We start from the raw sequence: 16,459 nt of genomic DNA, 5'->3' as shown, positions 1-16,459 counted from the left end.
TTTTAAAGTTCTATTTAGAAACAAAATCCTTGAACTTCTCAGTTAAGAAGTATTTTTATTTCCTTTACATGGGAACATACAGGAAAACAGAAAAGAACCATGGTGTAACCATGGCTACTAAGCTTATGATTTTATAGACATAATGGAGCATCATAGGGTTACTCTCATGGTTAACATGCATGAGTGCTTGAGATCAGGAACTGAAGGTCCTTTTCCCTGTGTCCACTCTGTTATATACCATGTATGTAACAAACCCAGTAGTTGCTACAGAACATCACAAATTGTGGAACAAATAATGCCTCTGATAGGGCTGGTCACATGAAGACCACCTGCCAGTCCTGAGGTCAGACAGAACATCCCCAGCTAGGACGCAGTTTGGAACAAGTGCACCAAAATCACTCCTGTTTAAATTCTGCAGACAGAAAGGATCCCAAAGGTGGCTGCTCCTGTCCAAGGCTGCTCTTTGACCATCCCAGTGATGGGGGGCAGCAGGGCTGGGGCAGTGCTGGTGGGGGCAGCTGCTTCAGGTTCCCACTGCCAGTAAGATCCCCATTTTGGCTCAGACACTGTACAAGCCCACAGACAGGTGTTCCTGCACCCTACCTTGTGCACCATCTCGATCCAACAGTATGTCCCCAGACTTGTCTGATCTCACTGGAGTTTTGGAAGCTTATGCCACCGGACCTGACTTGCTCTTGTTTGGGTGCTGCCAGACAGTGACCCTGTCAACTGAAGCCACTGTCCCTGCATGTCCTGCCACCCACCATTCACCCCTGGCTAACCTCCCTCTGTGCAGGGACCCACCCTTGCTGCTCCCTACATGCACCTTCATCTGAAAGCTGACTTCGCACATCAAGGATTTTGTTCACAGAGGTGTATGCATGAAGTGTTGTTATGCCATGTCAGAGAGAGAACAGCACAAAAAACATCCAATGGCAAATAAAGGGCAACTTTTTTGTGTGAGTAGGGGGAAGTTCTGTATCAGCAAAGCTCTCTTATAATAAATAAGAGCTTGTGAATAATACTTTTTACCATCTGTAGCTGGCAAGGAGACTATGTTCTATCTTGGCAAGTGATTACATGGCCTCAGTAAAACATGACTTTGTCACCTCTTGGCTGAATTACAGGAGTACAGAATAAGGGGATATGAAGTCATCTGCCTTTATGGCTCTGTTAATACCAGAACACAGCAAGCCAGCTTCCAAGGAATCCAAGAAATTATCAAAGTGCTTTTGTTTCTTTCCTTATCTTCCAGGCAGTCAGTGAATTGGGCCATCACCCTGAAGATTCCCTGAAGGACTGTAATTCAACATATTTGTTCCTTAACCACAGCCTGTTACCAGCTAACTTTCCTTCTTGGCACAGAAAGAAATGGGGTTTTTTGTTTAAAGAGTTGCAGTTCTTTGCTTTAGTAGCAAATGTAGATAGCACAGCACAAGGAAAGGAGCACATTTTAAATGAAAAATAAACAGCATAAATTTCCTTTTGGTTTTGAAAAGAGCGAGCTATAAACAACAAATGGCAGCTAAGTACCTCCCTAAAAAGTGCACAGTAAGAGGGATATGACAGATAGAAAAGGCACTCAACAGAACAGATGGAAATGGATCTGGTAGGGGATCTCTAAGAACCAGAAGGAGTTTTGTTACTGGTGTTAAGGGAGTGACATTCACTACAATTAATAGAGCACTTCAGATATAGAACAGTCTGTTTTTACATGGAAAATTGTGTGAAATTCATTGTTAGTGCAGCCCTCATCTTCTTTAGATACATATCACAAGTTCTGCAGCTAAAGACTGCTTGATCTTTGAGGGTAATTTATGTTTAAGACCTTATTGCTGCTGTTAAATCACATGATTCAAGGAGGAGTTGAATTTACAGCATCTCTGGAAAACCCCATGGAGACAAATACAACTTTAGCCTTGTTCAGCATATATTTGTACTATGTTGTATCATCACCTCTAATGACACACTTCTTGTGGGAGTAGCAGCACAGACATATTAAACATCATACCCAAATTAATTGTCTGTGCTTAAAAAAGTTCAGAGATCTTTTTCTCACTTGGAATGAACTGGGAAAAAAAGATTTCTACAATATAAAAGAATCTCACTTTTCAAAGCTTTTCTTTTGTTTCTAGACTCTACTCCCTGTACTTCAGTGATCTGCACCCACCTGCTGCTGTACATACACACTTTATAGTTGCAAGTTGGCTTTTAAAGACATTTTGAGACAAAGCATATAATCTTAGTCAAATATTTTAAATCTGCAATTACACATTTAGTGATGGGGAGTTCAAAAGAAAATTATGTTACATATTATGTCACAAATGTAGTCAGTGTTACATATACAGATTTTACCCTTGAACTATATTCCATCAGAAACACTCTCCATGCCTTGTAATATTTCCTTTTGCCAAGATAAAACTTGGATGAGCTCTACATTACTGGAATGGCTTCAAAACCAACTGCAGGCAGAAATTATTTATACAGTGTTCACAGCTAAAATAAAGTCTTCTGCTACACGGTGTTCTGACACAGCACAATGCTGGCAAAAAGCTCTCCTCAACAGGACCATGACCTTCAAGATGACTGCACTCAATCCTGTGCTTGCTGTGATCCATAAAAACAGGAGTGTTTGCTTTCCTGTAGTTTCATTGAAAGCTAACAATAATACTTTACACAAAAGTACTGTCACTTAAGCAGGACTACTGGTAAGATCAATTCCAGCACACAGGGAAGGGCTGGGATGGAAGGCCGGATGGTGACTCCTTGGTTACACAGCTGAACACTGGGGGTCTGGCATAAAGCTTTAATGTGTATTTTACATCGGTGCAGTTCCCCAAAACCACACATTTTTATATGATAAAAATCTAAGTAACACTGCTCAAATGTAATTGTTAGCCCTTCACAGAATGGAAAGATTTTTCTTCCTTTTTTCAGTAGAATAGTTCTCTTTGCAATATTATGTTATGTATAATTTTTCCCATATACAGACAAAGTCCTGTATTACGCTGGCATTACGGTCACCAATACCTATTTTCTCATCTCATGCCCCCATCTCCTTTCTCTGAGAGGTCATGCTGCTCAGCCCAGAGGAGCTGACAAGCCTCAGCTGTGTCAGTCAGATGGGTGCAGAACTGTCCTCAATTCCTCCAGCAAATACTCAGCAGGTTTCTCTGCTCTGCTGATACATTTTAACCTTGAAGTGCTAAATGCATCTGTAAAAGATACAGGTCTTGTACTTCAGTGAGAAGAATATTTTTAATAAGTACTTTTAGTAAACAATCAGTGAGACTCCTGTTGACTCTTAAAAAATGTATAAAAACTTCTGCTACTAGATTTCCTTCTATTCACTGTTTGTGGGTAATGTGCTCTATATAAAAATATTAATTTTCTCAGTTCAGGACAGATGTCCCAGAGCCAGAGAGGACACCCACCCAAGAAAGTAATTAACTACTAATAATTTGATTTATTAAACATAAATCAAATAATATATTTACATAATTTTCTGAAACAATCCATTGTCTGATCCTGCATTAATTTCTTTGCAGTAGCAGGACACACCATCTTACATTGTAAATCTAGCCTGCATAGTGATAAGACTGTCACAAGTCCTGTTTTCCTTCTAATAGCTAAAAAAACCACTAAAGCAGAATTTCATTCTTGCTTTCATTTACCAGCTGCTTTCCACTCCCTTTAATGCTCCACTTTTAGTTTCTTTTCTCCCCTATTAGAAACCACCACGCAACCCAACTTAATAATCTAACACTTGCTCACAAAAAGTGATTTGGTTAAGGAGTGAATCCATGCTGAACATTCTGCAATGCACCCAAGTATGTGAACTGCAGTTTTGGAAACTGTTTATTGTAAATGAAACTTATGTCCTGTGAAAGAACTCCTCCTGAAGTTAAAAAAAAATTCCAAGTATCCAGTCCCTTCAGGAAAAAAATCAGCACTTGGAATAATTTTAGTGGATTTACTAGCAAATGTTCCACTCAGATACAATGTAATCATTTTTTCCCCTTTACCCCTTTATTTCTTTACATACTTACATTACTGAAAAACATGTAAGATTCATTCAAGCCATCTTTAAAAATACATTAGCAGTTTTTTAAAACTGATTTTGCAGTTTTCAGTGGCAGCACCCACATACTATCAGCAAAGAATTTAAAATTATAGAGTTTCAACAGAGGTACGTTCTCAGAGACATTTCCAAGCCCCTTATTAAAGCAGGATAGTGTTACAAACAAATCCATCTGCTGTGATACCACTGCTCTCCACATTCATTACAAATAACGTAAGTCAACATTTGTTCATCTGGATTTGTGTTTCGCACCCAAGCTGGAAGAAAGAGAGTTCCTCTGGCAATCATAGTGACAGTGCAATCAAATTTTTCACAGCGTCTGCACTTTATTTTGTTTGTCTGTGTGCCATTAATAACCTGAGGAAGCTGATGTTCCTGAACAGATGATTTTGTGTACAGAGCCCTGAGCTGTTTCAGTTCATCGCTGGCCATTTCCATCACTGTCATCTCAGCAAAAGCCTTTGGGCTCAAAGTTCCTGAAAAAAGGCTATGTTTTAAGTGGCAACTTTTAGGGTTCGTAAGGTTAGAGATTTTACTTCTGATGCAATTTTTGTACTTCTTATCATTTTTAGCATGAAGAGCAAAAACATGTTCTTCAATTTCTCTAGCTAACTCTAGCCACTTAACAGTTTCTTCTTCGTCTTTGGGAGAACCAATCAAAGCTTTATAAAGAAGATCCACACATTTACACCTCAGAGCTCTTATCAGATCCTGCTGCAGACTTGTTTCACTAACAACAGATTTAGAATCTTCATGAACAGTGTGCTGTTCCTCAAAAGAAAGATGCTGATTGACACTACCTTCTGCATTGTTACAGATCACATTTTCAACAGTTTGCGATGGGACCAAAACGTTGGAATTAGTATCATCTAGTACCTCCTGCTGACATGGTCCTCCAGACAGCGGCTGCTCTCTAGGAACTACACTGAGATACTCAGTTTCTTCTTTCACATACACAGAAACTGACTTTTTAACTTGCATTGACTGAGCACAGTTATTCTTGTAAAGTGCTTTCCACTTTGACAATAACTGCTTCGCTTTCTTTTTCAACTCTCCTGAAGGGCAGCTCTTGAGTACTCTATATACAGCCTTGGTAACTTCTGTCCCCTGAAGATATTCTACAGTCATATCAACATCTTCAAGTTCTTTAAGATGATCCTCAATATCTTGCAAATTGTTCTCAGACAGCAGTTTTTCTATACAACGGGTTCTGTGTACAATACTTTTCAGATCAGACATTTTTAAACCTGGAAATAAAAAAAAAGATCATCACCTTTCTTGCAGTTATGACATTAATTCATCTTCTGTATATTCACAAAAAGTCTTCTTTTCATTTTATGCTACTTTACACTATTTTATTTGTGTATATCAAGGAAATGTTTCCCACTATTTTCTTGAAATGGTGTACAGAAGCCCAAAACACCATTCTGGTTCCTACATGACCCTCAACTTTTCACTTGCTATACAAGAGATCATGCTACATCTCTTTCAAAGGTTTCTCCTTATAGCTATCAGAGAAGCAAGTCAGAGTCGTGACTTTTACCTGCGGTCCCACTGCTGCCTTTTCCCTTGCTAGCTCTGGCATCGTATTACAGATGGATTATCAAGATGAGGCAGCTCAAAACCAGTGACACCTGCAAAACAGTTTCAATACACTGACATCTAAAAATTTTGAAAATTCTTAAAGGTAGACAGATCCCTCTACATTTTTTTTTGCAGCCGTAGCATTATCAAAGCATGCTCCCATATATTCTGACACATACAAAGGAAAATCAAAGGGTGTCTTCAGAATGCAGAATCTCATGGTTTCAATAGTATTTTCTTTTGATTCCTTTTCATCAAGCTCTTTGATCAAAAAATGTTCAGTGCATTGTTATTGCAAATTTGCATGCAAAAAAATTTTTTATATTCCTAACATTATTCTTCTTCTTAGTGAAAATGAGAATTAAATGTAGAATGCAGAAATGAACGGTGCATTGAAACTGTGTTCTGCAGTTAGCCTAAATTAATGCATGAAACTAGTGTTTCATCTGAAATTGCATCCATCCTGATTCTACTCCAGAAAAACTCATCTGCCTGACAGAGACAAGGAACTCATAAGCTGGTTTCTTGCAGAATCATTGTTTCTACGACGAAAACTCCTGAGAACAGGGGTAGAGAAGGGACAGGTGGGTAATTTGCACACTCTGTTGTTTCTATGATCACCACCAGCTAACTTGTCTTTTACATGACAGAAACAAGTTCAAACTTTAGGTAGGACCTCAGAGCTCCACAAAAGAAAAGGACAGAGAGGATAAGACTTCACTGTTTTCTATAGGAACAGAAGCAACCCATCCTCCACAGTAAATGTTCTCAGCATTGCCTTAAGCTGCATTTAAACACTCTTGTCTTATGTTTTGAAGTCCTGCAAAACCTCAGTAATGGCAATTACAGAAACTGATGTATTACTCAAGAAGTTTCAAGCTCAGAGAAACGGGATGCAGTTTTCACATACTGAAGTTGAGCCCTCTGCATCATCATACTAGAAAGAATATGCGAGTGCATTCACTCCTTTGTTCTGCTACAGGAACACAGAGGCTGTGGATAGAAAGAAGAGCTTTTTCATGTAGGAGCCCTCACAAAGCAGGAACAGTTCCCTGTCTCCAGAATACCAAGATGTTGACATTAGAAAATTATTATCTGCCGATTTACTGTTTTCCATTGCAATCCAGGGCAGAGTTGGTGACAGTCAGATATTATGCCAGTATGACTGTCCTATGCCTTATAATCAGTTCTGCTTCTTCCAGCATACTCCACGTTTTCGTCAGATCTTGTGTTTATTTATGTATGTGTTGTATTATGCTCACACACCATAAAATAGACTTGTATAAATGCAAGAGGAAATCATGAACTCTCAATATTTAGCATATAAGACTATGGACACACAAAGAAACGATCACACACAAACCTCTGCTGATAATTTTTCAGTGCTTTCCCTGTGGCAAAGGTGAGGTATTTAAATCTTTCATTGAGGACTGTGTGTCACAGAAAACTTCCTCTCCAATACTGCAGGTTGAGGATCTCTATGTAAGAAATGTATACGCAAGATGTGTATGCAAAGTCTGTGGGTATCACCTGCTTCATGGTAGTGGTCCTTGTTCATCACTATCCACCTGACCCTCCACAGCCCCCCAGCACGGCAAGGCTCTACCTTAGGACTCTTACACTAAGGCAATATATTAGTTATTAGAAATTTTAAATTTTCTTAGTCCTGCATGGACTTTTTCAAGTTCATACAACATTAAATTAAAGTTGGTAAATGTTTTGGCAGCAGTTAAATAAACAAACTGAAATCACAATATGGACATCAAATTATAAACAATTATTTTAAACTAATTTCGGAAATTAAACCACATAATACACCACTAATATTTAAGTCAAAACAATCACTTCTAGGGAAATGCTTTCCTCAAAATGTACGAATTATAGCAAGGAGGTAAGATGGAGTGACTCCTTCAAATGTAAAAAGCAAAGTTAGGTAAAAGTAACAGAAAAAGTGTTTTAATGGAGATGGATATTCACTGGTAATTGGGAAGAAGCATAAAAAGACAGCAGAAAGAAAACACCGAATAAAGGTAATAATCAGTGACATCAGAGATGTTTCTGCAGGGAAAATGTTCTTGAAACGGTCCTGTCTTTGTGTGCATCTAGTTTGCAAAAAATTTCAAAATCTTTCAAGGTGAAAAGCAATATATACTTTTGAAATACTATACTAACTACAGAAATATTACACTAACTACTCAAGCATAAATTTCATCTCTGTTTTCAAATTAAAACGAAGGCTGGTGAAAACAATAAAAAGTTGTTTGCACGTTTGTTGCCCTGTAAATCAAATAAGGATCAGATTTATCACCAAGGTTGACACAGACCCAATTGTTTTATACGAACAGAAATTAAATAGGGATTCCTAAATTTATAAGGAACATATAATGTAATCTACCAGTTCATTTTACTACCACAGTTTCTTTCAAAGGATGAAGCAAAGCTCATTAATACCAGGGAACTTGCACTGCATTTCACTTTAAGTCTGAATGCCAACTGCCTTTTCTGCTTTCCTAATCAAGGTACAACATGATTATGTCAGACAACTGCAGAAAACACGAATTCCACAGTTTTACAGGGAGAAACTTGAAATCACTGATGCAGTGGTAACACTGCAGTGTATTTTCTAGCCAAAGTTTACTGGGAACCCAAGTTTAACCCTGCTCAATCTCCCGTTCCTTGAACTCTGTGTTTCTGTTATAAATCAGATAGAACAGTAAGTTGGAAAAAGCCCCAAAACCTTTTGAAGAGAATGCAAGTGTCATAGAAATCAAGCTGCAATTCCAAACGGAAAATTATTCTACCACTTGAGGGAGCTGTAGCATAGCAAACCCATGGAATCTTTTGAAATGTGCATGAGAAACTCCAGCCTGGGAAGATAAAACAATTGCTCTACAAACTTTAGGAGACTTCATATTTTTAAGATACATATTTCCCTAATTTTGCCAAAGAAACTGACCATAGATTCTGGGATACAGACAGGAAGGAGGGAAAGAATATATCCCTTATCCAGTGACTGTCGGTACACTGCGCTTTGATCTTTTCTTTAATTTGGAATTTGACTGCTTTTCTACCTGATTTAATGCAATTTGACAAATGCTGCTGAGCAAGTATTTATAAAATTAACTGACTCGAATTCAGTCAGCACTGTTCTGCTGCGTTCCTAATTCTAAGAGACAAGAAATCTGAGAAAGACTCAGTTTTTTCTTAAGTAACAAAATGAATCACGCATCTTTGTTAAGGTAGAGCTGTAAGAAAAAGAACGAACAAATGATAGTGTCACGATTTTGTGCAGTAGAAAACAAACAACCTGAACCCCCGCCCCTCAACTGCACAGGGCACTTCAGTTTAGCAATGACAGAATCACAGAATGGTTTGGGCTGGAAGGGACCTTAAAGAACACCTAGTTCCAACCCCCCTGCAACAGGCAGAGATGCCATTTACTAGACCAAGTTGTGAGAGCCCCATCCAACCTGGCCTTGAATACTCCCACAGATGGGGCAGCCACAACTTCTCTGGGCAGCATGTTCTAGTACCTTACCATTCTCTGTGTAAAGATTTTCTTCCTAATATCTAATATAAACCTGCCCTCTTTCAGTCTAAACCCACTGACATTTGGTCTGGCACCATCTGCCTGTATAAAAAGTTCCTCTCCTTCTTTTTTACAAGCACCTTAAGGTACTGGAAGGCCACAGTAAGGCCCCCCCAGAGCCTCCCCCAGGCCGACCAACTCCAGCTCTCTCAGCCTGTCTTCATGGGAGAGGTGCTTCAGCTCTCTGACCATCTTTGTGGTCCTCCTTTGGACCTGCTCTAACAAGCCCATAGTTTTTTTTGTGCTGAAGACCCCAGAGCTGGATGCAGCACTCCTGGTGGGGTCTCATGAGAGCAAAGCAGAGTGGGAGATCCCCTCCCTCGACCTGCTGGCTACGCTGCTTTTGCTGCAGCCCAGGGTGCCAGGGGCTTTCTGGGCTGCAAGTGCACACTGCTGGCTCCTGTGCAGCTTTTCATCCACAGGAACCCCCAAGTCCTTCTCTGCAGGGCTGCTTTCAATGACTTCTCCCAGTCTGTGCTCATGTCTGGGACTGCCCTGACTCAGGGGCAGCACCTTGCCCTTGGACTTGTTGAACCTCATGAACTGCTCATAGGCCTACTGCTCAAGTTTGTTCAGGATCACGTGGATGGCATCCTGTCCTGCTGCTGTGTCTGTCATCTGCAAACTTGCTGAGGGTGCACCAATCCTACTGTCCATGTCACTGATACAAGATATTAAAGGGTTCCAGTCTCATGAGAATCCTGAGGAACACCATTCAACACCAGCCTCTTCCTGGACACAGAGCCACTGACCACAACTCTCTGGCTGCATCCATCCAGCAGACTCCTTACCCACTGAATATGAACAACTCCATCCATAAAATCCACGTCTCTCCAATTTGGAGATGTCATGTGGGATTACAATAAAGGCCTTACAGAAGTCTAGATAGATGACACTGGTGAGTCTTCCCTTGTCAGCCCCTGCTGTCACTCTGTCGCAGTCGGTGGGAGAAATGCCGCAATCGATACGACTGATCAGCAAGACTCAGTTTATTTAGAAGAGTTTACACAATTTATAGCACACCTAATAAGCTCATCCATAGTACTCAAAGCAAGCTTACTATTGGTTATGTGAAAAAACGTGAACTAACTCCCACCTCTGCATTCCTGTTACACATTTTGACACTGTCCAGAAGCACTCTCAAGGACACAGTGCCCCTGACTATATAGATAAGGGCTGACCAGCATCCTGTTGCTATCCAGCTGCAGGGTCTACGTGACCTCTCGCAGCTAGCCATTCTCCTACATCACTCCATCATAGAATGCCACCAGATTGGCAAGGCATCGCTTGCCATTAGTAAAGCCATGCTGGCCACCTTGCATTACCTCCCTATCTTTTATATGCCATAGCACATCTTCTAGGAGGCTCTTCCTAGGCACAGAGGTGAGCCTCATCAGTCTGCAGTTCCCTGGATCTTTCTTTCTCCCCTGTTTAAAAATGGAAGTGATGTTTCCCTTTTTCCAGTCAGCAGGGACTTCACCTGACTGCCATGACTTTCCAAATATGCACAAGAATATTTGTTGGAATTCCAAGTGTACACTGAAGGTTACGAGGCTCGTATTTACAACGAGACTCTGTAATGCTGTGCTGATGAGGCACTTTCTTGCCAAATCATTACCAGCTCTCACTGCAAGGCATAATGAGACACTTGTGTGTACAAGAATAAATGATGACAATCAATAAAAACCTTGTAAGCTAGTTTGCTTCCAAAAAAACCCCAACCAACCAAAAAATTAAAAAATCCCAAAAAAACCCCATCAGGCTACCTCAGATTTAAAATATGGCCATCCTGCTCTAATAATGCCAAGTTGAATCAGAACAGAATTTTTAAACAGTAAAATGACTAAGTAAGAGAAAACCAACCAACAAACAAAATCAGCCTGAGACACTTGCTGTTAAATGCAAATTCAGTCTCCAGGAAAAACACTGCCCTCTCCAAAAGCATTTGGGATAAATGCTTTGTCTTTGCTTTACAACTTGTACAAAGCCATAGTTCATTTTGTCTTAACCCTGAAAAACCCAGAAAAACTCAGAATTGCATCCACGCAAATATGTATGAATGTCTTGAAAGGGTGAACACTTGTCCTCTTCTCCCTCACCCCAACCTTCACTGTACATGTGCTTTTCTCCAAGAAATTCTATGTAACCGGGAAAAAAAACATCCAGTTACAAAGACCAGAGCTCAGACATCAAGTACACCTAACAGTGTGTGCTGGTTTCAGTTGGGGTAGAGTTAATTTCCTTCACAGTGACTGGAATGGGGCTGTGTTCTAGATTTGTGCTGAGCACAGGCTGCTAATGCAGATGTTTTCGTTATTGCTGAGCAGGGCTTACCCAGAGCCAAGGCCTTTTCTATCTTTCCTGCTGCCTTGCTGGTGAGGAAGTTGGGGGTGCATGGGAGCCTGGGAGGACAAACAGATGGGACAGGTGACCCCAGCTGACCAAAGAGATATTCCAGACCATCGGACATCATGCTCAGTATCTAAAGTGGGGGGGAAGAAGAAGGAAGAGGGGCACATTTGGAGTGACAGAGTTTGTCTTCCCAAGTCACTGTTATACAAGCTAGGGCCCTGCTGTCCTGGAGATGGCTGAACACCTGCCTGCCCATGGGAAGCAGTGAATGAATTCCTGGTCTTGCTTTCCTTATGTGTGCAGCTTTTACTGCTCCTATTTAACTCTGTTTATCTCAACCCATGAGTTTTCTGCTTTTTATCCTCCCAGTCTCGCTGGTGAGGCTGTGAGTGAGAGGCTCCATGGGGCTTGGTTGCTGGCTGGGGCTAAACCATGACACGGTGGAGTAAATGTTCTGCAAACATTGTGTTAAAATATGTTAATGCTACATCAGTGATGGTACACAGCATAGTCCTTGAAACACCAGCGTACTTTGGGCAACCTAAAGCCCATATAAATAATGAAATTTACCAAACGCTACTTTAAATTCAAGAGCCTAAGCAGAAACCAGAGAATTCTCACATTTCTTCATCCTATTTACAGTGGAAGAGCAGATATCAACGATGTCAGCAAAAAAACATTCACTGCAGCTTTTATTTCACCTCAGCAAAAATCAGAGTTCTTCCTGTCTCTCCACAGGACTGCCTCTTACACTTTAAAAATTCAGAACTAGACAGAAGTTCATCTTCAAAGAATAGCCACATGAATAAAGCTAAGTGAATACAATGAGAACTGAGGCAATATAACAGTATAATTTCCAGCTGTCCACGACCACTGACACCTCACTGACCAAGAGTCATCTCGCACTCACAGATCCAGAAGCACTGGATTACACAGTACTAAAATGGAGAAATAGCTTTGTTCTGCACCTTTCACATCAGTGACCGCTTGAACTACAGCACTCTTACCTGATCTGGAGCTATACTGTCTCAACCCTGTGTTTCTCTCTGTGAAATAATTCTCCCACAGCTTTCTTCTTAAATTAGCAAGTTTGAAGAAGAGATATGGCAGAGTGTATCACATTCATGTGAAGATGCACAGAGCATCCTCTTTTACAAGGCCAATTTTTAATCCTTATTTGGAGTTGCTTCTTCTAGACCCCCCCTTTTTTAATTAAAATTGATTTCTTATTTTCTTAAAAAAAAAAAAAAAGATAAAACAATCAATAGAGCGCATAATGAAATTCTCAAGCCTCAGGGATCAACCCCAATGCAGAGCTGTCAGCACATTTTTCTAATAAGATCAAACATGCATGGATTTAATGAGATAGGAAAAGCTGTTGTCCTTACCAGACACTGCTTAGCCACTGGCTTCGTTTGACATCAGTATGTAAGCCAGAGCTTATGAAAAGGTTCAGATGAATTAAACCCTGACTTGTTCCGTGGCAAACACTAAATGAGAAAATACTTTACAAATTGAACAGCTACAGCTGTTTCGAGTTCTAGGATGCTCCACTGACACTAGAGAGGATGCACATCCCAGCAAAGATATTTCCTTGTTAATGGCTCCTTTTAATAACTTAATTTACAGTTAAACTGATTCATACTGGAAGATATTTTAGCTTTTCTTAGATCCTGTCTTCCTTAACCATGTGTATTTTTCTACAGAATGAAGTAGTTAACTAGTTGAGACAATGAAAATGTTACAAGTAATGCAATATTCCACTCACAAAATCTTTATTTTTATTGAAATTGTTGACCTTGTTAATAAAATAATTTTAAGACATTTTAAAAAATTATGAAATTTACTTTAACAAGTTACAGATTACAAATGTAAAGTGGAGGTATTAGCTAATCTCTTCCACAACTGGGCAGATATAGACTCACAATACATTCTAGTGCATTATGATTCAGGGGGCAATAATAAAATGTATATATAGTTTTGAGAGATTTGTCATCAAAAGTTTTATTGGTAGTTATGTATAGATAAAGTGGGTGTCTATTTGATTTAAAAATTGCACCATTTCACATAAAGAAACACTTGTTTGGTATCTCTAAGGTACATCCAGATTATTTTTCAATATTAATTTATTCTAAAATCTCAATATCAATTTTCAATATCAATTTATTCTAAAATCTATTTCCTAGTTTGGGCACAAGGTCACAGAAATGTTCCATGGAGCTCTCTGGTTTTTCAAATTTTCATGACAAAGCCTTGTCAAAGCCAGCAGAGGAATCCCTTTTCTCTCAGCCACTTTCCACTACTTGTCAGTATGAGGTACTAGCTGGGGCCTCAAGCAGGTCAAAAGTCAGGCTTTTTACACACAGGGCACATTTTGTAAATATGAACTCCCATTCTGGCCTCAAGTGACTGCACAGGAAAAGAAATGTGTTGAAGATGACTGAGACATCTACCTATCTACCTATGGTAGAGACATAGATTGTGACGTGTGTATTTTGCACTAATTAAGCTGAGCTGCTACTGTAAAGTTTATCATCATGAGATTCAGGCTTTTGGTGTAGTTGCACACAGTTTTTCATAAGCCATACAATAAATTTTGTGATTATATATTAACAGAGTCTCTTGCAAACTAAAGAGTACAGCTTATAATCCACATAAAAATCCAAGCTTGTTAGAAATACATCTGGCATTTTCCCAACATGAGGAGCAAAACCTAAGCTGAGCCAGGCAGAATATGCTAATATCAATCCTTTACCATCACCTGCCTCAATACTTAACCAAAACTTCACTGTGTGAAAAAGAGGTTTTTGCATTTTGTGAAATTACTGCTTCATTTCCTAACATTCATGTTTTTCAAACAATAACAGATTTTAGAACAAAAAAGAATTGTTGTTAAATCTGACGGACAACATGAACAATGTTTCACCATTTTCCCGCAGCAAGAAGATACTATAAACATTCTTCCTCACTCAAGAAACATACCTGGCAATAGAAATGACCTAAGCAGATTTGTGTAATTGTTTATTAAGTAACTACTTTTATTCAACATAGTTTAGTCTCCTAACTGTTCATCTGGATGGATGCAAATGCTCATATTTCTATTTCCAATCACTTCAGACAGCAAACCAGCCAAAAAATTTCAGGAAGGCTGTGACATCTCCAAGTAGAAGTCAGTTTCTTCAACATGTTTTAACTGTATTGCCTTATACAGGTGACAGCTTCAGTTCATTAAATGTTTCAATGCTCTTTCAACACCACTGAGACTGTACCACTCACCTGCTCTCTTCCCTCTACTCAGTGTCTGTGCACAAGAAGCATTTGTAACATTGTCCTCCAAAGACTGGGAAATCATAATTCAAAATTCCCAGTACATTGAGATTGGCTTACACACTATAATGCTCTTAGAAGTAAAAAAAATGGGAACTGTTCTGCATTTCTTCAAAGTTGTAAGCCTCTAATCTTCCCATCTTTCCACCACAGACAAAATGATTAGGAGTTTATACCTTTTTGAAAAGGAAAAGTTACAGTATTATGTACAACATGGCTCCAGCAGCCAGTACTTGAAAAAAAAATTCAAACTTTTACATGTTCCATTATAACTACAAAAGACTGAAAATTCTTTCCCTGTTTACCTATAAAGATGTTACCTTTCATGTTCATTCTTGGCTTTAGAGCTTTCATCCACTATTTTGTAATTTCGTCTTAAATCTCTTGTTCATTTACCCAAGGAGAATCAGCACTTTTTAAACCTACAGAAAAGAAGAACATGTTGTGAGCTGCAGGTTTAAGATTGATAATATCTCTCAGTTACAAACCAAACTTTCTGACGTGTCCATCTATTTTTCAGTCTCCATAAATATTGTTTATACCCTCTTGCAGATGTACCTGTTTGAAACCTGGACACCCTCAATCTAAAGAAACCCTTCCTGAGGTGGATCACACTTCCTTCTTTCACTGAGCTCTGCACTGGCATAGGAGTCCAACAAAACAGATTGTCTTGACGACAGAAGCCTGAATCAGAAAGTAAAAATGTACTTAAAGACATATCCATCCAAAGTACATTTGTTTACTTAATACTTTAGGAAAAAAATGAATAATTTTGGAGAGAAATAAGCAATTCTTTCTCTTGAACACATTTTCTTGACAAAATAGCTTTAAAGATTATTCTTATTCATAGACATCTAGCAAGGAATTCAATTCCAGCACACTACAAGCAAAGGTAAATGTTTAGTTTGCAATGCCTTTTTATGGAAAATCGTGCTGGAAAATTCACAAAAAATGGAACATATAAGTAATAAAAACATGCTTTATGAACTTCTGCAAGCTTTTCACCATTTGTCAGATGAACACTGTCTTTTCATTGCTTTAACATTCATTTTTTTAGTTTAGTCTTGGCTCTATACTATTTCTATTTGTCATTCCATTGCCAGGGCCATACTTAGATATCACTTTGTTGCTGTTTTACAGGTTTTCCACTGAAAAATTAAAACACCTTTATCCTTTAAAAATAAATCCTTTGTGTGCCGGAGAGTATAATATGCTCCCGAAAAGGCCCTCCATCCTGGATGGATAAAGAGTATGATTTAAACAAATAGTATTTGTAAAATATTATTAGTGTCTGCTGACATTTCTTATTCTAAAGAACACTTAAGTGTAAGTACATCATTTCTTAATGCTTTAGAGTCTTGATCAAAGACCCATGATGTACTGGTTCAAGCAAGGGGTGAAATACACTTGAAATGGATTTTTTATGTATTTAACTATTAAAATAATACCACATTTAAAAGCATGAACTCTTAACTCCTTCCTATATTTATGCCAGCACGTCTTATATCAAGACATAAATGCTGCAT

At 39.0% G+C, this 16,459-nt stretch overlaps 2 protein-coding genes across 3 annotated transcripts in view; one reads left to right on the top strand and one right to left on the bottom strand.

Moving 5' to 3' along the window:
- The window catches only part of GPM6B (glycoprotein M6B), a 510,804-nt gene that overhangs the window by 157,489 nt on the left and 336,856 nt on the right, over positions 1-16,459 (top strand). The window lies entirely within an intron of this gene.
- TCEANC (transcription elongation factor A N-terminal and central domain containing) lies at positions 3,959-15,717 on the bottom strand. Of its 2 annotated transcripts, XM_066313874.1 has the most exons (3): positions 15,492-15,717; positions 15,254-15,355; positions 3,959-5,328 (listed from the first exon to the last, which is right to left on the bottom strand). In XM_066313874.1, the coding sequence occupies exons 2-3, from the start codon at positions 15,285-15,287 to the stop codon at positions 4,238-4,240; spliced, it is 1,125 nt and encodes a 374-aa protein (XP_066169971.1). In that variant the 5' UTR covers positions 15,288-15,355; positions 15,492-15,717; the 3' UTR covers positions 3,959-4,237. The 2 variants fall into 2 exon arrangements, with proteins under 2 accessions (XP_066169971.1, XP_066169970.1); XM_066313873.1 differs by lacking the exon at positions 15,254-15,355.

The sequence above is a fragment of the Sylvia atricapilla genome, chromosome 2 (assembly GCF_009819655.1).
Source record: "Sylvia atricapilla isolate bSylAtr1 chromosome 2, bSylAtr1.pri, whole genome shotgun sequence".
Taxonomy (NCBI): domain Eukaryota; kingdom Metazoa; phylum Chordata; class Aves; order Passeriformes; family Sylviidae; genus Sylvia; species Sylvia atricapilla.
This window is presented reverse-complemented; position numbering and strand designations above follow the sequence as displayed.